The sequence below is a fragment of the Heloderma suspectum genome, chromosome 2 (genome assembly GCF_057233095.1).
Source record: "Heloderma suspectum isolate Gila_16-S chromosome 2, 16-S_ref, whole genome shotgun sequence".
NCBI classification, from domain to species: Eukaryota; Metazoa; Chordata; class Lepidosauria; order Squamata; family Helodermatidae; genus Heloderma; species Heloderma suspectum.
In genome coordinates, this window is record NC_139459.1 from 47289968 (window position 1) to 47314875 (window position 24908).

Below are 24908 nucleotides of genomic sequence, written 5' to 3' on the forward strand. Positions count from 1 at the left end.
TTGCAGATGACACAAAATTGGGCGGGACAGCTAATACCCTGGAAGACAGACACAGAATTAAAAGTGAACTTGATAGGCTGGAGTGCTGGGAAGAAAACAACAGAATGACATTTAATAGAGATAAATACCAAGTTCTGCACCTAGGAAAATGAAACCAAATGCACAGTTACAAGATAAGCGATACTTGCCTCAAAAATACTACAAGCGAGTAGGATCTTGGAATTGTTGGAGATCACAAGCTGAATGTGATGTGGCTGCAAAAAAGGCAAATGCTATTTTGGGCTGCATTCATAGAAGCATAGCTTCCAAATCCTGGGAAGTACTAGTTCCCCTCTACTCAGCACTGGTTAGGCCTCATCTGGAGTACTGTATCCAGTTCTGGGCACCACATTTTAAGAAGGATGCAAACAAACTGGAGAGGGTTCAGAGGAGGGCAACAAAGATGATCAGGGGACTGGAAATGAAGCCCTATGAAGAGAGACTGAAGGAACTGGGCATGTTTCGACTTGAGAAGAGAAGACTGAGGGGGGAGAGGATAGCGCTCTTTAAGTACTTGAAAGGTTGTCACAGAGAGGAAGGCCAGGATCTCTTCTCGATCATCCCAGAATGCAGGACACAGAATAATGGGCTCAAGTTACAGGAAGCCAGATTCTGGCTGAACATCAGGAAAAAATTCCTGACTGTTAAGAGCAGTACGACAATGGAACCAATTACCTAGGGAGGTAGTGGGCTCTCCCATGCTGGAGACATTCAAGACGAGGCTGGACAGCCATCTGTCACGGATGCTCTGACTTAGATTCCTGCATTGAGCAGGGGGTTGGACTTGATGTTCTTTTATGCCCCTTCCAACCCTACTATTCTATGATTCTGTGATTCTGTGAGTTGGGTTTTATCTAGGGCTGCAACATTTAGTTGACTAACCAGTTAGATTCATCTATTAAAAAGCCTTTTGATGAATTAGAAGGTGCACCCAGCAAATTGGACATCGGATTTTTTTTTTAAACTAGTAGTCTTTTTCTTTTAATAAAACAGCTTGCAAATATTGTGGATGGCAGGGCCAACTTAGAAGAGATATTTCTTCTACTCTCTCACAAAGGAGTGAATGCCTCTTCTAAACAGGTGCCTGCCATAAGACCTGTCTATATAACCCAAAGCAAAGTATGCTCCTATTCCCACCCACCCTGCTGCTGCATCCAAACACTGTTGCATACATATGTAAATTGATGTGGGTTTGCTTTATTAATGAACTGATTAATAAATTAAAACTCAAATGATTGGCTAGATTTCTTTAATCAGATGATAAACCCTATTTTTAATTTTGCTCCTATTCATTTCTTGCCTTTCTTTTTGCTTTTATCACTCTCTTGCAAATCGCTCAGGTTCTTTGCTGTTTGTATCCCATTCAAAGGCATAAAGAAGGGGTGGGGAACTTGTGTCTTTCCAGATATTTTGTCTGCAACTCCCATCAGTCCTAGCCAGCATTGCTAATGGTGAGGGATCATGGGAATTGTAGGCCAAAACCTCTGGAGGCCTACAACAATTTGCAAACCACTGTCATAAAGCATATGAAACATGATAGATTATCTATCTATTATCTATCAGGTCAATTGTACGTTTCAGGGCAAAAACTGTTTTACAATATCTTTGCCCATTTTTTTTTAAAATCAGGAAATCACCCAAAGCGAACCTGATCCTGAAAGTGAGCCCTCTTGAATGCAGTGGGAAATTATAAGTTTGTCTCTTCACGTGGAAGTGGTGCTTCCCTAACATGGCCAACAGCTGAGAAGCTAGCCAACTACTGTGCATTGCTTTGCAAGGTCAGGGGTAAGGCTCCAACTTAGATTAGACTTTAGGCCTGGTGGATTTGCTCAATTCCTGCTCAGCCACTGGGTGGCTCTCACAGGCCATAAGGCTCCAACTTAGATTAGACTTTAGGCCTGGTGGATTTGCTCAGCCACTGGGTGGCTCTCACAGGCCATAAGGCTCCAACTTAGATTAGACTTTAGGCCTGGTGGATTTGCTCAATTCCTGCTCAGCCGCTGGGTGGCTCTCACAGGCCATAAGGCTCCAACTTAGATTAGACTTTAGGCCTGGTGGATTTGCTCAATTCCTGCTCAGCCGCTGGGTGGCTCTCACAGGCCATAAGGCTCCAACTTAGATTAGACTTTAGGCCTGGTGGATTTGCTCAATTCCTGCTCAGCCGCTGGGTGGCTCTCACAGGCCATAAGGCTCCAACTTAGATTAGACTTTAGGCCTGGTGGATTTGCTCAATTCCTGCTCAGCCGCTGGGTGGCTCTCACAGGCAATAAGGGAGCTGCCTTATACAGAGTCAGACCATTGGTTCATCTAATCCAGTATCTTCGACACTGACTGGCAACAGCTCTCCAGGATTTTGGGCAGGGATTTTCCCTGCCCTACTTAGAGATGCAGGGGATTGCACCTGGAGCCTTCTGTATCCAAAACAGTGCTCTACCACGGAGCCATGGCCCCTCCCTATCAAACCTAGTTGAAGTAGTTCCCACTGAAATCATGAAGCTTAAGTCATGATTAACTTGTCCCGTTGCTTTCAGTGACATGTAAGTTGAACTATATCTGAGGATCCAATCCTGTGTCTCAACCACCGTTCTGTATAAAGGGTTAAGAGTGAACTATCTGGCTAACATAATTATTACAAGGACTGAGGCGATAATGATGCAGACACTCTACTATATAAAGTCTGGTGGTTTTTTTTATATACACACACACACACACACACACACACACACATAATGGGTAGAATCCAACTAAAGGCCTACTTAGAGTAGTCCCATTGAAATGAATGGGACTTAAGTTAGACATGACTAACTTAAGCCGTATTCACTTCAAAGGGTATTTATTTATTTATTGCATTTATATCCCGCCTTTTTTCCTCTTGCAAGGAACCCAAGGCGGCTTACATTATCTTCCTCCTCTCCATTTTATCCTCACAACAACAACCCTGTGAGGTAGGTTGGGCTGAGAGTCTGTGACTGGCCCAAAGTCAGCCAGTGAGCTTCCATGGCCGAGTGGGGACTAGAACCCGGATCTCCCAGCTCCCAGTCCAACACTCTTGCCACTAACACCACACTGGCTCTCAACTGGTAAGTAGGACTTTTGTTGGATTCTACCCAATAAGTGCATCTTGCCCGAAAAAATTACAGTGGAAAGTTCGAACTGTCCCTTATTTATGGTAGGCTGCTCACTACTCCACCAAGGAGCTGTGCTGGGAAAGGTCTGGATACTCTGACTTTTTCATATTCCAAGCACCAGTTTCTAGGTGTGTTACATTTATTTAGTTCATCACATTCACACTGGCATTGACAGGCTCTAGTTTCTTCATCTTCACGCAACAATCCTATGATGGATTGGGTGGGTGCTAATGAGGCTTGGGTGGAGATGGGGGTTGGACTCCATGGTCTTATAGGCCCCTTCTAACCCAACTATTCTATGATTCTATGCCATTTTCAGGGGAGCAACAAAATCTGGGATCAACGACGTCGCCTTGTTGGCAGATCTGGATCTTAAAAGCCCCCCGGTTCCCGACTCTGATCGTGGACCAACCCCTGCTACTCTAGAGTGTGTGGGGGAAATGTAGCTGCTACATACGGAATTAAACTAATGTCTCGTTTGGCCCTCTGGTGACCTGTGAACCTAATGCGTCTCTGACCAGCCGGCCTCAACCTCGCCTACTCTTTGCAGGGCGACGCCAAGGGGGCGCCCCTTTCAGTCTGTGTGTGGGGGTGGCGGCAGAAGGAATGTCCATGCTCTTGATGTTCCAACGACCCTCCCTTTGGCCCAGCCTCTCCCGCAGAATGGAAGCCCCCCCCCCCCCACGACTGCGCCCCGGTGGCCTGGTGGCTCCGATTCGGTGGGGCTGTGATTCCATTCTGGGTCTTAGTCAGAACCAGCCAGACCTCTAAAGGAGCTGTCCAGGGTCCTGAACCCTGTGCCCAAAATAGGTTCAGCATCTTGGATAGCTCCTTTAGAGCTTTGGCTGCTTCTGACTAAAACCCAGAATGGAATCACAGCCCCACCGAATCGGAGCCACCAGCCTCCGGAGACTGCTTCCTTCGAATGGGTCCCCTTTTTTCTCTGGGGGCAAGTTTAGCGGCCCTCCCCCGGCCGTCGGTCTCCGCGGGAGGAGGGCCGGGTGCCTGCGGAGGCGGCAGCTCTCTCGGCCTTTGAACGCTGTGTGTGCATGTGCAAGTGATCTGGGGCTGGGCAGCAGGTAATGGCCGGAAACGGGGGGAAGCTGCGCGGGCCGGAATTCCCCGTCGCCCGGCATGGCTCGCGGCCCTCGGGTCACTGCCCCCCGCCTCTGCGGGCTATCGCCGCCGATGTCCCTCAGCCAGGCAGGTTTCAGGGCCGCGGCCCGATCGTCCGGCCCAGAAGGCCGCCGGCAACGTGGGTCGCCAGCGCCTCTCGGGGCGGCGCCGGCGGGGGCGGGCGCCCGGGCCGGGCGCGTGGAGCGACTCCGGCGCATCCTGGCGGCGCGTGTGTGCGCGGAGGCGGCGTCCTCCCCATCTCCACCCAAGCCTCATTACCACCCCTTAATGAGACCCCTTTACTCCGTGACGTGCAACCGCTCCATCTCATTAAGGAAATCGCTCTTCAATGCTGATTATTTTATTTGCAGCCATAATTATATTTCTTTCGGCTAAATCACGGTTTAATCGAGCCCACATGGAGGGCAGCAGCGCTAATTACAGCGGGAGATGCGGTGGCGGCAGCAGCTCGCCTCTTGGACTGCTCGGCCGGAGCAGGAGGCGACCGAGGCGGGCGGGGCCAGGCCGGGCGGGCGCCTCTCGCCTTCCCTTCTCCCGGGGCCGGGGGGGGGGGGGAGGGAGAGAAGAAGAGATCGGGGAGGTGGGGGAGGTGGTCTGAAACACAACAACTTATTACTTCTAATTCCCCAACTGTCACCAAATCACCTGCACGAAACAAGAATCTAATTTGTTAAGCTGGCATTTCTGCAGATGGAAGATCGATTTTCTCTTTAGATTTCTCTAATTGAGTGAATATAGACGCCCCGAATTAGCCGCACTTGGGGGCAGGAGGAAAAGGAGGAGGAGGAATGGAAGGCCGGGGCGGCGGGGGTGGCGTGGAGAGACAGCATAAAGAACAGGCTGGTCGGGTAAGGGGGGGGGGGAGTTGGGGGGAAAAGTCAACAAAAATCATCCTTGTAAAATAAGCCGTATTACCTCCAGAACTGCTCCCCTCTGTCCCCCCTCCCCAAATAATAAAGGAAGGTAGATCGAAAGGTCCCTAGCTTGAGTGACAGTCATATTCCTGGCACTAACTGGGTTTTAAAAGAAAAGGTTAGGACGGCTGGAGAATACTAACCAAGCGGCAAAGAGAAAGAGAGGGAGGGAGAGAGAAAGGGGGGAGAGAGAGAGACACACACAAGAGAGAGGGGGGGGCTGATCTCTGAAATTGCTTACAGAATTACATTTGTTTTTCTTGTGATTTTATTAAAAGTCACTCCTCATCTCCAGAATGCGTGAAAATATCTACTTTCCACTCAGATACACCACATTAACTTGTTGGAGGCGAATTTGTTTGTTTGTCTATTTTATTTCTTTTGCTAGATAAGATTGATGCAGTCTTATTAGCGCTATATCTAGTTATAGAAAGAGATAAGGATGAGATGTTTTCTTTTTATTCCAATTACGAGGCTTGTCACCTAACTGAATAACTGATATATGATTATTTATCCTGAGCAAATAGAAATCAGAAAAGCGGCCCAACTTAACACATACAAACAAAAATATGTATGTTTCTTATTATAGCCAACCCGGGTAATTGGCCAGATTAACAGGGTGGTGTTCACGAGAGAAGGAAGGGAAACTTAAACGCGCTCTGCCAAGCCGGAGATGAATATTTGTTCATGGTCGCATCTGATCGCCTATTTAGTCAGCCGGGCTGAGGTGTCTTCTTTTTCTTAAAAACACTCGCAAGTATGATTGTCGTTTTGGTCGGGTTTACACACTACCACCTCTCCAGGAAAATAAAATAAAATCGGTCGACAACGATACAGTTTGAAATACTTGTATGATGAAAGCCTCCTGACTTTCACTGTGTCTGTGCGGTATAAAATTGTTTGTCTATCTGGATTAAGTGTAATGACATTATTTACTGTCAATGAACGTGCCAAAGAGATGATGATGATGATGATGATGATAATGATAATGATAATGATAATAATAATAATAATAATAATAATTGTTTACAGGCTGGATTTAGGTTTAGAGGAGTCCACTGGTTTCAGCTTTGGAATCGTCTGATTTTGTTTCGGCTGCAACTTGAGGGTGGGGAGGCAGGGGAAAGGAAACCGATCGCCTTTTAAAACAGCTTTTCCCCGCTAGAAACCATTTGAGGACAATTTAATTGAAAAGAGCCAGCCTTAAAAAAAACCCCACCACACACACCCGAGTCCACTCCTCAGTTTTTGCAAGCTCTTGATGCCTGTCTGTTCGATTCAGTCCGAAGGGACTGCGTTATTCTTACACTTGGGTTTGGTTTTGTTTTTTTGAGCGGGGGGGGAGGGGTGCGCAGAAAACAACAACATGGGGGGTTAAAACAAAGAACGGGGGGAAATCACGATCTTCTCCCTTCTCTTTGGTGGGCCTCCTTAACTTGGGTTTGGTAGTGATCCACCTTTATCTTGTGGGCGTTTCGCCTCTGGACAAAGTTTCCCCTTCCAAGAAAGAAGGCGTCACCACAACAATATCCTCTGGCTGCCAAAAGACCCTTCTCCTCCTCCGACTGTTGAGCTGAAATGAGAACGAGCCGACTGGGATCTCCATCACCCTTCCCAAATCAGCCAGGATTTCAGGGAGAGGACTGCTGAAATCCACCGGGTTGAAGGGTATTCCTCCATCCCGCTCTTTTCTTCGCAGTTCCTTAATTCCAAATCTGGCCCCCAGTTTGAGCTGTGGAAGGCTCCCCCAGGCCGGAGAAGCGGAAATCCACGAGATCCTAAGAAGTCTCTGTACTTGTTTTCTAAGAGCGAATGGAACCCAGGCGCCCGGGCACACATGCGCCCCCACCTCTCAAAAGTGGGCTTGTAATTTACAAGGAATTAAAATTGATTCTTTTCATCAGGGAAAGAAAATAGGAAAATGTGAGATCGTTAATTATTGAGGGAGGCGCTTTCTCATTAGAGGCAGTGATGTTACAATTCAGCACTGAAAGAGCGGCAATGTGAATAATAATTATCATAACAACTCATATTTCAGCTCTGAACACACACGCTCCCCAACCCCCCGAAAACCATCACCACAAAAATAACATCCTATAAAATAATAGTAATAATTTAAAAATATACAGAGGCACAAATGGTGCAGTCTCTCAAAGGATGAAGAGACGCCCCTGAATCCCAAACAGTAAACACATTTCTTTCGAAGGGGACTTCTCTCCGCATTAAATATATTTCGATGCAGCACGGAACTCCAGTTTTGGAAATGAGTTCCACTGACCAGCGTGTTTTTGAATCGAAGTGATAACGAGGTTCCCCCCTCTTTTTTAAAAAATAAAGTGTGCGCGTGGGGGGGGCATCCTTTAAGTGTGCAAAGCAATTAGGCAGTTATGCAGATTCACCGCCTCTTCTCTCCACCCCGCCGGCAAAGGCAGGAGCCGCGAAGACACAAATAAATAAACGAGAGATCGAAGGAACATCGCAACAATTAACAATCCCTCCACGCCGGCCCCCGTCCACCTCCCTTCCTTGCGCTATTAGATTAGATTTCCATTGAAATCAGTGGTGGGATCGAGGCCTTAAAGACAACACCGGGATCTGGATCAAAATGAGGGTCGGGGAGGGAATCCTTTCTGTTGCTGTCGCGTTTGAATCCCCTGAAGATGACAACTTCAGACCACCCTTCCCCCGGCTGCAGTCGAGGGCGCATTTCTATTTGCGATTTCTATTTCTGTCCCCCCACGCCGTGGCCTGCTGCACCTTCTCCGTTCCCAGTTGGCGGGACATGCCCAAATGAGACATGCCTCCCCACCCCCCGCGATTGGCCCCCTTTCACTGCTCGGCCGAATTGAAGAAGTGGGGGGAAACAGCGCCTGTGGCTGTGTGTGGGGGATGATTTCCCCTCGCCCAGCCCTTTGGCAGGCACTCTTGTACAAAATTCAATCTCTATTTTTTATGAGAAGTAAACCGTCTAAATAAATTTTATTAGGGGCAACCAATATATTTTCTGGTCGTTCCCTTTGTTCCAGTCCTACGTGTGTGTAACAATCTAAAACCTATTTATGGAGGGAAAATCGCCGGATCCGTCATAGAAAATCCTTTTACTTTGGTCTGAAGTGATTTTCTGAAGAACACCCTTGTCATGGTGGAGATTCGGGGGCCCATCGCGCTAAGCCGTGCCTTGTTAGGAACTTCACTTTGCCTGATCAGGTGGGAAATACCTTCCATTATCCAAGGCATAGGCCTGACTGGCACTTTTCTGGCTTGGGGAGGGGTGGAGGGAGGGAGGTGGGTGGGTGGGGAGCAAAAGGGGGAGGAGGGCGATGGAAAAGATGACGGGAGGGGCTGTGAGATCTTTGTAAATACATCTCCGGCTCAGCCCAGGTGGAATCAAATTCTCCCCCAATACACTTGGATCGCAGAGCCGGAGGAGATTAGATGTGAGTGTGTGTGTTTTACATAGAGAAAAATCAAGAATATTTTCGCTCTGACGAGCCTCGGGCCCTAGTCCCCCCACCTCCAATTTCCCTTCTTTCCTTTCTTTTCTCTCTCCTCCAACCCGCCCCCCCCCCCGCAAGCCCATCGCGCTTTGAAGTCTCGGAAGGAATGATTTAGTTTGTTTATCCTGCTATAAAAATCAAGAGCAATAGAAAAGTCATAAAAGGGAGCGCGCCATCCATCACGCCGCAGCCTTGTTTTCCAGCGGCTGCTAAGCGAGATGGATAAGCCGCGGGCTTTAGCCCCTTGTTAGCGCGATGATGGGGCTGCCCATTAACTATTACGCCCTTTATTTATCGACTTGCAACGCACAAGCGAGCCAGCCGAGCCCAGGATCTGGTGGGGGCGAGGGGCGAGGGGCGGGGAAAGCAGCTCCGGGACACTCCCCCAAAACTCGGAGGCTAACTACCCTTGGAAGTTTAGTGCGGCCACTCCAAGTTGGAGTGGGGGGACATAACCACGAGAGCTGGGGGCGGGGGACGCGCCTGGAATCAGTGGGAGGGATGCGCATAAAAAGGTGTAATCTCTTGTGGCTCCGGAGGCGCGCTGCCCAAAGGGGAGAGGGGGACTGGTTCGGGAGCGAGTCCCACGGAACTGCAGGGGACCGGCTGCCCAAAGTGGCCACTTGCGGATCACGCTAGGGAGGCAGGCAGGCAAAGGGCTCTGGTGGGTTGTCAGCGAGCCCCTTCCACAATCTCTTGTAGCAGTGGAGGCTGGTGGCTCCGATTTTGGTGGGGCCGTAATTCCATTCTGGGTTTTAGCGAGAACCATCCAGACTGATAAAGGAGCTATCCGAGGTGCTGAACACTGTCCCTCAAATAGTTTCATTACCTCAGATAGCTCCTTTGAATTCTGGCTGAAACCCAGGATGGCTCTCAGCCCCACCGAAATCGGAGCCACCAGCCTCTACTGTTTTGCAGGCTTCCTTCCGCCTTGGCTCCAGCGTCCCTGGCAAAGTGGGCACCGCTTGGCACGCTTTGGCTTTGCCGGAAGGGATTAAGGGTTAAGGACCAACGCTCTGCCTTGGAAAGCGGCCTCTGCCTCCCGCTGCCCAACCACTGCTCTCCCGTTAGGGGAGGTCCAGGTTGAGCTGCGTGCCGCTCCCAGTTCCAAGCCGGGCCGACATGCACGCAACGCTTTGCGCGACTCCGGCCCTGGCTGGGACCCTGGAGGGAAACGCCAGGCGCTCACCTGCCCCCGCCTCTCGTTCGGCCGCCTCCTTTATCTTCCCTTTAAGTGACCGCCCGAAACTCGCCGCCCCCCGCGCTGCCAAGAGGGAAACTCTCTTGCATCTGCTCGCCTAGCTGCCAGTGTTTTGTGGGAGTCAATTGGGTGGCGAACAGCAGGAGCAGCAGCACCCGAAAGCCGCTTGTCTTGTATTATGTTGCATTGAGTCCCCCAGGTGGATCCGCCACCCGCGCGCGCGCGCTTTATTTGTACTAAATGAATAATCTTAATTGCATCACTTTCGAATTAAAAATCAATGTTAATCAAGCTGGAAGTAGAAAATATCAGTTTTCATTGTGGCTGATCTAGACGGCATTCCCCCCCCCCCCTCTTTTTGAGAATAGGGGAAAAAGAGAGAAAATTAAATAACTTTAAAAGGCCATTCTGTTCTGCTACAAATACAATTGAAACGGATTGTTTAGGAGCGGATCAGAAACGGTACAGAATTTTGCACTTAATTTCCTCCGTTATCATTTACAATAAGAACCTCTCGCCTTGACAGCCAAGTCTAAACAGTAGTAAATTAGTACAAATTTATACTGATTTTACTCTAATAATCGTAATAAAAGCTTATAGATTTGGCACTAATTACATAAATGCCTAATGATCTTGAAAATTACTCTGGTTAGAAATATATTACTAATCTAAACTTTGTTGTTGGCTGGCTTTGAAAAATCAGAACATTAGAAATGGTTCGCTTCCCTTGTGCAAAGCATTTGAAATTGTTGGGATAGCTTAACATATTCAAGAAGAAAATAATGTTTTGTTCTGTTGTATTGTTTAACACATTTAACTTTATTTACTTCCTTAAAATGGGTTTGGAGACAGGCAGAACTCAGAAACTTTCTCACACGCTCAGGCGACTGGGGCGTCTGGAGGTCTTCCTTGCGCTGCCTTTTCCTTAAGCCAAACCAATAGTTGGAACGATTTCTGTTTTATACACATATTTAATTCCAAGGATTGAGATCCTTGGAGGAGGGGGAAGAGCGTGCTGCTAGAACCCAGATTAGTGTATAAATTTCATTAAGGTCAGGCTCCGTTTTATTGTTTGCTGTCTTTCCAGCCATCCCACACAGCAACTGCAATCAAGTTTATACACCGGATTAGAGACCCTTAAATAAAGCCATCCAACACAATGTACCCCTAGGACAAATGCACAGACACCACTCTCTACACCTGGCCAGTCTGTGGCTCCCTCCCGTTTTCCCCATACAAAGCTACAACAGGAGCATTAAAAGTGTTTTGTTTTTGTTTGCGAGGAGAAGGGGGGCAGGAGCCCCTCTCTACACAGATACAGCCTGCCAGCCATTCACCCCCCCCCCCAATATTCCCTTTTTATTGGGTTGGCTTTGTCAGTCATTTCCAAGTAATTTGATCAGGAGGTCACTTTTGTTAAGAAAGAAGGGGGAGGAAAAAGGAGGAGAAGGATAGTGGCTTGCGGAGTAGGGGGGGGAGGTTGTCTCTAATGCAATCAATCGACTTAGGGAGAACCGAATTGCAAAGGGGGATTTAAAAGCCCAGCCCGCACGGCGCTGGGTTGCTGCTGCTGCTGCCGCCGCCGGCGCTGGTGCTGAGGCTGCGGGCGGGTGGAGCGGGGATTCTTTGGGTGCTGACATTTGCAGGCTGCCCTCCTGATTGGTCCCTTCGCTGAGCTGCTCACGGGTTCACTGAAGTGTTAAGCACCTCCCCGTCTCTCTAAAGGACATTATAATGCAAGAGACCCCCTTTTTAACCACACACCGAATTTTCTTTCATTTAGGCGATCTATATATAAATATATATCTATAAGCTTTCGCGAACCAGATCCATTTTAACTTTTTTTTTCTCCCAAAAAAACCCAACAACCAACCGCTAAAATTTGGGGGGGAACAGCTTTCGCCCTGGAGCGGTGCGCGATGCTATCTCACGCCGACCTCCTGGACGCCCGGCTCGGTGAGTTGCCCCCCGAAGCCTCTACCCCCCTCTCCCTTTTTCTCACCCCCAGCAGATCTGGAGCCAAGGAAGAAGCGAAGGGCAGGAAATTGACAATTTGTGCCTGATTTTACCTTAATGCGACCTAAATGGGCTAATTTCTTTAAAAGTAATTGTACTGTATTAAAGTTTAATTTGATTTAACATCGTCTCTAAAAAAAAAAAAAAATCTATGGAATATGTAGATCCAAAAGCAGAACTGGGGGGCCATTTCGTCTTGGGTTTTGCTCCCTCTTCTTCCTCCTCCGCCAATTCTTTGTCTTCCTCCGTGTTTTTTTTTTTTTTTAAATTTAACTCATTTTTCTTTTTAAAGAATTGAATGTGTATATATATATATATATATATATATATATATATCTGAATGAAATAAATTCGGGCGTGACTGGGGGGCTTGGGCAGCCGGGTGTTGTGGAGTCTCCCAAGGCAAAGGAACCGCTCTGCCCCCTTGGGCGGGAAGGGGGCGGCTGGGGGCCCCTTCCAGGGGTGACTGGCTATTTAAGCGGGATGGCACTCAAGTTCGTGGGAAAGTTGGCCGTGGGTTTCTCCCTCCGCCGCAGCCCCGGGGCAGGGGAGCCCGGCAGCGTCTCCAGCGGCCTCGGGCTGCCCTCCGGACAGGCTGTACGCACCGCTGAAGCGCCCTGGGCCGCTGCTTTCCCTCCGCAGGAATGAAAGACGCCGCCGAGCTGCTGGGCCACCGGGAGGCGGTCAAGTGCCGCTTGGGCGTCGGAGGCTCGGAGCCCGGAGGCCACCCGGGCGACATGGCCCCCAACTCGGACGCGGTGGAAGGGGCCACGCTGCTGCCCGGAGAGGACATCACTTCGGTGGGCTCGACGCCGAGCGCGCTGGCCGTGAACGCCAAAGACCCCGATAAGCAGCAGGGCCAGCCTGGCGGGCAGAACCCGAGCCAGGCCGGCCAGCAGCAGGGCCAGCAGAAGCAGAAGCGGCACCGGACGCGCTTCACGCCGGCCCAGCTCAACGAGCTCGAGAGGAGCTTCGCCAAGACCCACTATCCGGACATCTTCATGCGCGAGGAGCTGGCCCTGCGCATCGGCCTCACCGAGTCCCGGGTCCAGGTATGCCGACGAGCGAGGAGCCCACCTCGCCCGTCCGCCGCCGCCCGCTCCACGTTGTCCTCCCTCTGGCCATCCCTCCATCCACCCCCCGACAACCAGCCAACTCTCCTGCCCTTCCTACCTACCTGCTTTCAGCCTGATCCTTTTTTTCTCCCACCCACCCATGGACCTCAGAGGCCTTTTAGGCCAAGGAGGTTCTCCCCACACCCAAAACCCAAATAGAGAGTAATTGAATAGCCGCTTGGCCTAAAACGACCAAAGTAATAGCAATAACTGATTAATCAGGATCATTGAGTTACATAGACTAGGAACAAAAGGGTGGCAAGTCAAACCCTAACAAAACACGGTTTTCAACCAACCAGGAACGAAAAACAAAAAAAACACACGCCTTCGATTTTGCTCCTGCTGCTGTTTTCGTTTTGCTTCAAAGTTGTTTAAAAAGTGAGAAACGTGTTTTTTTTAACCTAGGGACGCGAATTGAATAAAAAAGCACCGTCAAGAACAAATGCGTTAGATGCCAAGAGGTGAAGGTCTTCCGTTCTTAACAATTAAACAAGACTCCCACTCCCACCCCCAGGCCCCATGGCAGGATTGAACAGCACAGGCACCTCTTTACCAAACTTGGTTTATGTTTTAGCAGCCTGGGAATTTAGGTACTGTACGTTCAATGAACACTACAACACTCGGAGATCGATTTTTAATGCAACAGACTGGCACTCCGATCCCAAACACCTTACTTGATTTCACTACCATAGATTTCAGAGGGATCTGCCTGCGTGAAAGGCTTTTGGGAAAGGACTGTAAGAAAAATGTTAAAAGGTATTAAAACCCCAAGACAGACCAAAACATTTATTTCTAATTGAATTATAGTTGAATGCTTAGGATTCTTTAGAGCATATAATTTTTAGTATATTTCCGTATATTAAATCCCTTATATAATTTGGTGGATAATATTCAGTTTCTGTACACATTTTTCCTGTTCATTATCATTTTTATGTTCCTGCTTCTCCAAGCGACGCTGCCTCGAACTGAGTTCATTCCGGGATTAGTTAAAGCGACTGTGCGCTGTCCTTAGTCCTGAAGTTTTCATTTCCTTGGTTCTTTCAGTTTGGATTATTCTACTTGAAACCTTTCACATCTAAAGAGAAGGGAACAGCGATTCAAAAAACGTAAACGGGAACTAAATTTCCACGGACGCCTGTGTGTGTGTGTGTGTGTATGTATGTGTGTAGATACATACACACACACTTCATGGAAATTACCAGATTTGCTTCCAGGGAAATGTATGGTGTATTGTCTGATTTCGTAAGGTCCATTCCAGTCTAATTGATTTAGCCAGGAACTGGAGAATGTCAAGCAGATAAATCCAGCAGAATTTTAGAAGCAGTACCTTTAAATTCCTAGGAGGGTTTTTGTGCATGTCTTCAATGGATTCTCTACTATTATTTGTCTACTTATAAAACTGCTTTAAATTCTCTATTAGGATTACTATATACTTTAATAGGGGTACTCCAAAAGATTGTTAGGCATGTCCAAACAAAACCAAAGTAATTTAAAACAATAGAATAAAATCAAAATCTGAAAGCCACAATTTTATAAAGACATCTTTAAGTCTTCTCTGCAACAGAACATGAGATATTCTTTTGCAAGTAATAAGATTTATTCAGCCCATGCACGATGATTAATTTAAATTCAAACTGAAAAGAGTTTTAAAATAAAATCTATCTAGACAACTGAACAGAAGAGGAAAAGAACAAAAAAGAGGTCTAGTAAACTCCCCTGGGTTTCTGCAAAGGTTAATGAAAGCAATTTCATTATCAGGAATGTGATGAACAAAGCAAAATGTATAATATGGAATGGAAATAGTTATTGTTCACCTGTTCTGCCCTCCTCCAATGGTGGAAATGCATAGGAAGTAAATAATAATTGTGGCCCTTAACACATTTACTGAGAATAAAGGAAATTTAAGGGGAATGGGATATTTTAGTCTCATTAGTGCAGCATAATTATTTCTGATTTACAATAATTAACACAGAACAACATACGCACCTCATCAAAAGCATGCATTACAAGTGCTTCAAACTTACCCCTTTACGATGGATCCCAATCCTGAGTTTTAAAAGCCCAATTATTAACCTATTTTTAGCCATTTTGATTATTGCTTTCCCTTCCAGGAAAGCCTGCGCAGGATCGCTACCTGAAGACCCTTATAGCCTAATCCTAACCACATTTGCTCCACTGATTTCAAGCTTTTCTTGTAAACAAGTCCCATTCACATCAATAGGAGTTACCTCCAAGTTAAATGTGATCGAGAAAGTATTTTAATGACCTCAGCATAATCCTACACCCTGCTAATGGCTTCAGGCGGCTGAATAGAAACAGTTTAATCGAGTGGCAATTTAAATATTCTTTACAATAATGTTCTGCAGTTTAAAAAGTAATCAAATCAACATAACCTTCTTAATTAACACTTCAGAATGATTAACATTGTGTAAGCTCGTGCAAAAATAAATTATGGGAAATGTATTTACTTCCCAGTTCATTGTATTCTTGCTACTTGACCAAATGGAAATGAAAGAGTAATGGATGGGTTTATGGTCTCGTTTACACAATCTTTCCAGCGTGTAGGGGGCTCCACACTGATCTGGAAATGCTTCACATGCCCGACTTTAGAGCAGTCCTGTATGTACCATAATATGCAGGAATAAATTATCTTTCCATTTTCCTATCTACATTTTAAAAAGCTACTCCTGCTTGTCAATGAGGAGGCCTATTTCACAACTAGCTCTGCTTCTCTCCCCCCCCCCCCGCCTCTTTCCAGACCGGGTGTAATAAAACCATTCTTTTTATAGCATGCCATTATTAGAAACCAATTTCAGAATTATTTATAACCTGGAATGGCTTATTAAGCAGCAATGCGAGAATCATGCAAATGACAGCGATCCAATGCAATATAATAAGCATAATCATTAGTCTCCCGCGCTGATTAATTAACTTTCAATATTTTATTTACATAAAAAGCAAATCAGTGAAATAACTTCTGCACAGCGAGGCTTGCCTTTCAATATTTTACACCAACCTAAAAATAATGTGCTGGGACTCCATTGACCGTGTCCCCCGCGCTGGTCGTGTCACCTGCCACATCTTAATAGGGGACAAGCTGAGAGTATTTTCTAGTTTTCTAATGGAATGAGAAATTGCATTTTCTTCCTCTCCCAGCAACTATTAAAGCGTAATGAATTCGGCCTAGAGTTCACGGCTGGCTGATCGAAATGAACCTGAGATCTGAGCTTTAATGCAGCTCCCAAGATTTCCTACCAAATCTTCGTATTAATCATCCGCTGGATTCCAATGAGATCTTCATAAAGCTTTGGAAAGGAAAAAAAAGAAAAAATGCAATATCCTCTCCCCTCTTTCTCCCCCATTTATAGCTGGGGAATTAAACGGGCTATATATTTTCAAATACATTTACAGTATGTCTATATTACTGTAACAGCAGGTATTATGAAAGTAGAGTTTGAAATTGCAAACTCCATTAGACCCTTAGTGTTGTATTAATAATGTTGGGCGATGTGGAAGCAGAGAGGGAGTCACTGAGTATTCTGATTGCATGCCAAAGTTGCCCAAATGCCTGTGGCTAATATATTTCCAGCGCGGAGTTGTCATGTGTGCCTTTTCAAAGCCTCCCTCAGGTTCTCTCTCCTTTTTAATCTGTCATGCACTGGTTTCCAACTGGATACGTTCACATTTTCAAAAGCATATGCGTCGTCGATCTGAAGCGAGGTGATGAAGACCTGATGGAGATTCTTTTACAACCCCAGTAAACCATGACACATAAAAAGATTTTGTGGCCGCCGTTTAACTATTAACCCTAAAACATAATTGAACAACTCTCTCCCTCTCTCTTCCCCCCATCTTTTTTATTTCTTCCTTTTGATTATTATTCCTACAACATTTAGGTCCTTAACAGCTGTTCCTTCTTGCTAATGGCCAAGCACATTTCGCTGTCTAAATAGAAGGGATTGAAAGAATGTGGGTGTACTCAGGAACCATTCAAATCGGTGCTAGCTTTGCCTTAGAATTAAATGCCCTGTAGACTGTCCCTAAAAGCGGAGTAGGCTCAAGAGCCTACATCAGTTCAAATCTGGAACAGGGTGAGTGAAATTTATCTCCGGATGGAAACCCACTCTGAGATAAATTAATGCCCATTCAAGATAACAATGCTGTTACTTATACACACACACACACACACACACACACGTTTCTTAAAAGATTAATATGGAACAATTAGTGGTAAAAACCAATCTGGAGTTGTTATGGAAACACCCTGTTCTAATTCCTCAATATGCTTATTTGAAGAGTGTGGTGGCTCAGGAACATTTTTTAACAGGTGGGATGAACCCAGATTTGACTGTGTATGGGGACGGACAGCACAGTTCAAACACAGAGCCATTATCCGTCTTTTATACTGCAGAAGTTCCTGCCTTTCATGGATCCAGCAATGTGACCTGAGCAGGGTGAATCAACGAGAAGGGATAAAGGGTCAGGTTAGAAGATAATAAAAAAGGGTCAGATGTAGCAGGTGAAGGGAAAGAACTGGAGAGACCCATCCATCTAAAGACCCTAAACAGACTCCTCAATAGAAGAACTAATTAAGAAACTAGGCCAATTCAATTATTAGGCATCAATAATATTTATATTTATTGTTATATTTTAACAGTGTTTATACATGTGACAGATACATTTGTGGAATTAACTGGATCAGAGTAACATAAGCAAAAAGGCAAAGATTGTCTTCCAATAGTCCTGCAGTGAGATCCTAAGTATGTCTATTCTGAAGTAAGCCCCATTGCGTTAAACAGAGGTTGTTTAGGAATGCATCCTAAGGATGGCATGGAAGTAAGCCTAACTAAACACAATGGGGGGCTTACTTAAACATGCTTAGGGTCTGTTTGCTTTTATATCCAGCATAAAAGTCTTGCTTGCTTCATTTCCATAGCCTACTTAAGTAAAGACACATAGGGGAGGCCAGCCTGATTTTTTTTTTTAATCTTGAATTTAATAGCTCAATGGAAAATAGAAATCAGTTGGCAGAGAAGAATTCAACAGCAGCTGAAGCTGATGAAAGCTTAGTTGATTAACTAAATAATCAAAATGAATACCTAAAACAAAATGCTCTGTGATTATTGCAATGGCAGCTCAGTTGAGGTAATTATTTAATACAAGGCTCTTGTCACATTTCCTTAAGGAGGCACTTGCGCTTAACCCCAACTGCACCACAAACATTCTTTTTTAAGAGCACATTGTCCCATCATCAGCTTTTAAATTTAAATCTGTAAAAATGTTTAATCCCCCAGCTTCATTACACTGAAACGTGGTTTTACCCATGGAAAATTTGAATTGTACAATACCTGGTTAGTGTAAATAAGTTTTGACTTTCTTTCATTTTCAGTGGAGGAAAGATGTATCTCAGAGCTGGGAAAAGTGGGGCCTTATACAAGACAAATTAATGTGCCCCCTTCCCCCATTCAGGACATTGTTGGAGTCTCTAGAAAACAGGAGATAGGGATAACTATTGAGCAGTTACTGCACAGATCCTACTTTCTTTCCAAACCAACCTTAAGATTAATTTATATAATAGTATATAGTTTCTAGCTATGCGATCAAAACAATTGGGTGGAACCTCATGGTTATATGGCGTTACTGCAAGTCTTCAAGCAGTTTTCAGGTAGTCAGTAACTAATCTGGCATTAGTTGATTTATTTTCATTTGCATTATTTTAATTCTGGGGGAGGGGAGTTATTTGGGTCTTATTTACACGTATAATGTAAATATCCCTTGGGTCTTCAGGAAGACAGAAAACATCTGAAAATATTAACCCCTTTCAGCAACACAGAACTCATGTAAATATAGAGAAATCTAAGGATCCAGATTTAAGCTGGATCAACTGAGCAGACAGAAATGGAATTCTCTGCCCCCTCCTTCCTACAGCACCCCCCTCCAGTCCCCTGAAAATGTTACAAAGAGTCAGGAGACCCTGTTGAATACAGTGTGCTGTAGTCTGTGTAGGGATCCTAAAATCAGGCGGAGGGACCTTCCATGAGCAGAACCCTTCCTCTTGTGAAAGGTCCATTCCTCTTATTCTGGATCCCACCTATTGTATATTTCAATTATTTTGATCTGTAGTACTTCACTATAGATCAGGTAATTGGTGTATGACTGATGGAAAAGCACTGATACTCATATATAATTGTATATGGTACCCATATACACCTATATGCAATATAGATTCACATTCATTGTGCATGTGCACATTACTAACACAGTATTTTCTCCCTTGCTGGCCTAGGATACATGTCTGCAACAGGGCAGTATGTGTTTGAACCCTCTGGCTAAATGTTTGCATTCAGCAACAGTGGTTGCATGTATGATTCTGAACCTTGGGATTAAGAGCCATTTCTGTAGTGTCAAACATACACACAGTACAGATGGAATATGGATGCAAATTGTGGATGGGGATGCATCTTCCAATCTGCCTTTTGATGTGGACGAGAATGCAAACCTGGATGATGCAAAGCGATAACCTATATGTAACTAATCCCACGTAACTATCTCTGTGTATATTATACATACACACACATATATGTAACATTAGGAATCTACCAGTAATTATTTTATATACAAGAGGCATTGTAATGGGGGCGGGGTGCAAGCGATGCAGTCTATATTCTGATTTATACATTCACTGTCCACTGAAGTATATGGATCTAATGCAAATTACATAGGGGATATATACCATTGAGAGATATGCTACATGAAACACACAGACATAAAGTAGTACATTAAAATAGCATGCCTAACTCATGGGTCTCTTGTTCATCTTATTTTATATATTGTGGGTATAACCTAGTATATTTATGTACCCACCTTTATTGTATTTCTTGGCCATGCTTCATATCCCATTAGCTGATCACTTAACAGTGTTGTAGTTCCAGTGAATTCAAGTGGTCAGCAACGAGCTTTCTTACAATCTATGCCAAAAACTAGTTTAACCTGACTTCTTACAAGTTGGTTTATATGCAACAGCCCACATGGCTTGTGGATTCAGCTATTAATAAAAGCCTTGCTCAGATGAAAGCAATGAAACTACTGTGTTACTTCAAGGAAGAAATGCGTATACTTGAAGATAAGCACAATGACATCCCATTCTAAAGATATTTACTCTGAAGTAAGTGCCAATGATTTCGGTGAAAATCACAAGTAAGAGTGCTTAGGATGGGGCTTTATAACAACCATGAAACAAAATTATACTCACATTGACTTAACCCAAGTTCTGCATGATTGGCTTAAGCATTACACTGGAACCTCCAAAGAACAGAGATTGCGTCACAGTTTTTTCTTTTGTATTTGTGCCTCACATAGCATGGCCTCCTGAACCTCATGAGGATCTTGGTCCTTAAGCAAATAAATAAAAAAGCTAAACAATAATAAAAGGAGAATAATAGCTATAGCAAAAATATAATAGTAAAAATAACAGATTGCATGAAATCCACAGGAGTGATCCAGTTAGAACTTCTGAGTTATATTTTCTACCAACTGTTTTATTTAAGGCCTTAAAACTAAGCACTGTAAATATGGAATGCAAGTTTATTTATCCCTCAGGCCACACTGCCACCTACGTCAAGAGTGAGCTGACACCCATTTTTAAAAAGATTCTCCGTTCTTCTACCCAAGTCCAGATGGAAATAGAATAGCCTCCCTCCACTAGGTCCCCTCATTTGTTAATTGAGTGTTAGTGGTCTGCCTCACTGGACTGTTGTGAGGGTGAGATAAGGCTGCTAAAGCATTTCCAAATTTAGATAAATTTAGACTCGGCAGCAGCACGAAAAGAACCCGCATATTTAAAAACAGAAGCACGCAGAGTTCCATCTGACAACTCCATTTCCGACTTCGTGGTTTCCTCAGAGACGTGGGTCCTCTTGGGGGAGGGGGGCAGCCCGGTGTGCGACGCCCTTTTGGCTTCGCCTAGTGACAACGCCGTCCTCCGTCAGCACTAACCCGCTTTCCCCTTCTCTCTTTTCTCCCCCCTTCCCGTGTCCTTTCCTCGGCGACGACGGGCAGGTCTGGTTCCAGAACCGGCGGGCCAAGTGGAAGAAGCGCAAGAAGACGACCAACGTGTTCCGCGCCCCGGGCACGCTTCTGCCCACGCCGGGCCTGCCCCAATTCCCTTCCGCCGCGGCCGCCGCGGCCGCCGCCATGGGCGACAGCCTGTGCTCCTTCCACGCCAACGACACGCGCTGGGCCGCGGCCGCCATGCCAGGGGTGTCGCAGCTGCCCCTGCCGCCGGCGCTGGGCAGGCAGCAGGCCATGGCGCAGTCGCTGTCGCAGTGCAGCCTGGCGGCGGGGCCTCCGCCCAACTCCATGGGCTTGTCCAACAGCCTGGCGGGCTCCAACGGCGCCGGCCTGCAGTCGCACCTCTACCAGCCCGCTTTCCCCGGCATGGTGCCCGCCTCCCTGCCCGGGCCCAGCAACGTGACGGGCTCGCCGCAGCTCTGCAGCTCCCCGGACAGCAGCGACGTGTGGCGGGGAACCAGCATCGCCTCCCTCCGCCGAAAGGCGCTAGAGCACACAGTCTCCATGAGCTTCACCTAATGGCGTCTCCCTCCCGCCTTCCCAGCCAGCCAGCAGCCTGCCCCAGCCGCGCCTCCCGCTTTCCCGCCCTTTTCTTTACCTCAGCCTTGCCCCCTCCCTCCACGGATCGCATTGTTCCCGCCATTTTATTTTATTTATTTATTTATTAATTACTTAAAAGAGGAGGGGAAACAAAAGAAAACACTTACCAGGGAGTCGACTCAGGATCTGAAACCAGTGGACTGGTTTGCGGGCAGAGAAAAACACAAGTGAGGAAGCGCACACACGCATACAAACAGCACACGCAGCCCCAGACGAGGAACCCCCGCCAAGCCTGCTGCGCTCCGAGGGCGGAGACGCAGCCAACGTGTGTCTTAATTGAGATTTAGGAATGCCTAACCTGGCAAAGGACTCAGTGGACCTCATTTAATTTCTCCCGCAGTTCCACCCCAACTACACTACAAACCCAAATTCACCCATGAGCGACCTGGCCTCCGTCTGTTGGGCTTTCGTTATTTTTTGGAGGAAGCACAACAAGAACCCGTTATATATAGATAGTCCATATATATATATATATATATATATATATATATATATATATATGATATAGATAGATATATGTACACAAATAAAGACCCAAGTTTGTCGCAGGGGTTTTGATAGAAGGTTTTCTTAACGGGCAAGCTTGGCCTTCGGGTGGTTCTGAGGCAAGAATAGCGGTCATGATGTGTGAAGAGAGTCGATGGGGAAATGGAACCATTTTGATAAAGCATTTTTAAGGGATTGGGGGGGGGGAATTAAAATGATTTTTTAAAAAACAAAAACCAAACTCTCCCCCCACGCCCGCCCAGGACTTCCCTTTTTTTTCGTGAGCGTTTTGATTTCTAGAACGACTCGACTGCAAATTTTGTCGATCTTTTTCTTTGTTTCGGTTGTTGTCCCTACAGCATCTCCCGCTGCCCTCACCCACTCAGAGCAGCGGGCAGATTAGATGCCTGGCGCACGTGGACTTGAGACCTCTCCAACCTGGCAAAGACTTTGTACAGATAAAACAATCAGCTATTTTTTTCTCCCTTTCTGCATGTGCTGGTCCACTCCCAGAGAACAGAAGCTATTTCGAAGAATGAACGAACTGTGAAATAGGATGTTTTGTGTAGATAAAGCATTCTTGTTACATACTGGTTGATTTGTGATATGTTAAAAAGAAAAAAAAAGAGAGAGAGAGAGAGAGAGAAGTCTTACTGTCTGTGCTTATTTATTATGGAATTTTGGGTTTCTTAATAAATGTTTGAGGCTACTATAAACCATATGATTTGACTTTTCCCGACAAGTTTATATCAAGTTAATGTAAATGGATAAATAAAAGCATTTTCAATATGTGATAATGAGAATGATGGTGTGGCGTGAGATAAGAGGTGTTTTAAATGAGAGAGGAAATTTCCTTCTTTTTAATTGGGGCGGGGGCTGTAATACATTTGGAAACAGTTCGCTTGCTTGAACTTTGCGGTGAAGCATTTCATTTATGACGGTTTGAATACTTCATATGAACAAACTTTTTAATCTCTCTGGATAAATGACCTTAATGGAGATAGCAGCATCAACCAGAAGCAACTGAAGTTACAATAGGTAACTCTATGTGTATTTGTGTGTAAACGGAAGGAAGAGCATTATAGTAAAGGTGGCAAAGACCCGGAGTCCTTTGTGCTGGTGAAACGTTAGATATTATTTTAGTTCTTATGCTAAGAGGAAAAATGTATTTGGTTAATTTCAGATAACGCAGGTTCGTTTCACAGAAGATCACAGAACTGCTTATTCCAAGAAAAATCTCTAGATTTCTCGCAATAAAAATACTCCTACTGCTATATATTCTTGCTGATTATGAAGGCTATGAACTCCAAAAAGAAAAGAAAAAATTACATAGAAGAACCAACCATTTCTAACTATATGAAGCCAAAGACAATTGCTAATAAAAATCTGCGGGGCGGGCTTGGGTTAATATACCTCCCGGGTGTTTTCTTTCATCTCGGCTAAAGGTTGTAGGGAGGGTGAAATGAAATTGACATATACTTGGAAAAAACAGAAGGTGCATTTTGCAATAGATCTTTTCGCCGGCTCAGAAATGAACCGCTGTTATTGTTGCTGTGACTCCCTACGCTGATCTCATGGCAGAGAAAACATTCGCTTCACTTCCCTGCGTTCTTTGCAAACTTGGGCTCGGAGAAAGGCCACGAGAGGTTGCCAAGCACCAGGCAGAAAAGGATTCTCCCCCTTTTAATGGGATTCACTCAGATCGTTTTTGTCTGGACATCAATTACAGATCTCTTAATTACACACCTGAGGCTGCCCAAGTCCGGAGCCTTTCACAGAAGGGCCCTTGCTTGCTCCCAAGTTAATATTAGAGATGCTTCTTTAATTTAAAACAGGTATAAAAAGGGAGGTGATGATCACTTTGGTGACCTGGAAAAGCAGCAGTTTGGATAACTTTGCAACCGAAATGCTATTTCAATGAAGCTCTCGTTTAAAAGTGGTCACTCTCCAGGGTTACATGATGGCTGCGAGAAGGGTGTCTTTCTTTAATGCCAGTTTTGAGATTCAGCATACAAGCAGGAAGTAAACAGAATTAGGCTTCACTTGAGGTCTACACTGATAATGTTCAAACATATGCAGCCATTTTGAAAATAAATTCGAAAAGCCCCCTCTGTGTCAAGCAAAACCATTAATCTTTACTCCTGATGACATTCTAGAGTTCCACTGGCCTAGGTAATGACTAAGCTTGAAATTTTTATTATGCCCAACCATCTTTGCCCAAACAGGGAACTGAATGCTTTTTCAGTGGTTTTCATTAAATATGCTGCATCACACCCATTTTGGTCTTGGAAATACATCTAGAGGCACATTTTGGTTCTCTATTGAATTTTGCATTATCTTTAAAGTTCTGCAGAGAAAGGGCACCATCCACTGATGCACATGGCCTCTTTTCTGTTTTCTATAATCCTAGTTGCTACTGAGGATCTCAGATGGAGGCTAAATAATGGCAACTATTTGACCCTTAACCCTGAACATCACAGCAGTTTCAGAGTACATAATGGAGAACCTTATTTTAGTACCACCCAGTTCAGTATCACTGTACATAGATGCCATCCTTCCAGTCTGCCCTTTGTTTTTTAATTGACATCATAGTATCCTCATTATGTGCTTCATGCCTTTATCTCTAACTTGTCTTTGATCTGCCTTATAATGTATTTTTTTCAAATAAAAGGCCATTTCCCTCCTCTCCAAATTTGGTTTGTTTA

At 45.4% G+C, this 24908-nt stretch overlaps 1 protein-coding gene and 1 long non-coding RNA gene across 3 annotated transcripts; one reads left to right on the plus strand and one right to left on the minus strand.

The window, feature by feature from the left end:
• Positions 1-11835: 11835 nt before the first annotated feature.
• Positions 11836-21636, plus strand: OTP (orthopedia homeobox). Its single transcript, XM_084832070.1, has 3 exons — positions 11836-11872; positions 12575-12984; positions 21106-21636. The coding sequence occupies exons 1-3, from the start codon at positions 11836-11838 to the stop codon at positions 21634-21636; spliced, it is 978 nt and encodes a 325-aa protein (XP_084688196.1).
• On the minus strand, positions 13799-21973 carry LOC146352179 (uncharacterized). 2 transcript variants are annotated; one of them, XR_014787344.1, is made up of 4 exons: positions 21825-21967; positions 20300-20439; positions 18396-18532; positions 13799-14122 (listed from the first exon to the last, which is right to left on the minus strand). It is a non-coding gene; the product is annotated as an uncharacterized LOC146352179 (long non-coding RNA). The 2 variants fall into 2 exon arrangements; XR_014787345.1 differs by lacking the exon at positions 18396-18532 and having other exon boundaries at positions 13819-14122; positions 21825-21973.
• Between the last annotated feature and the right edge of the window lie 2935 nt (positions 21974-24908).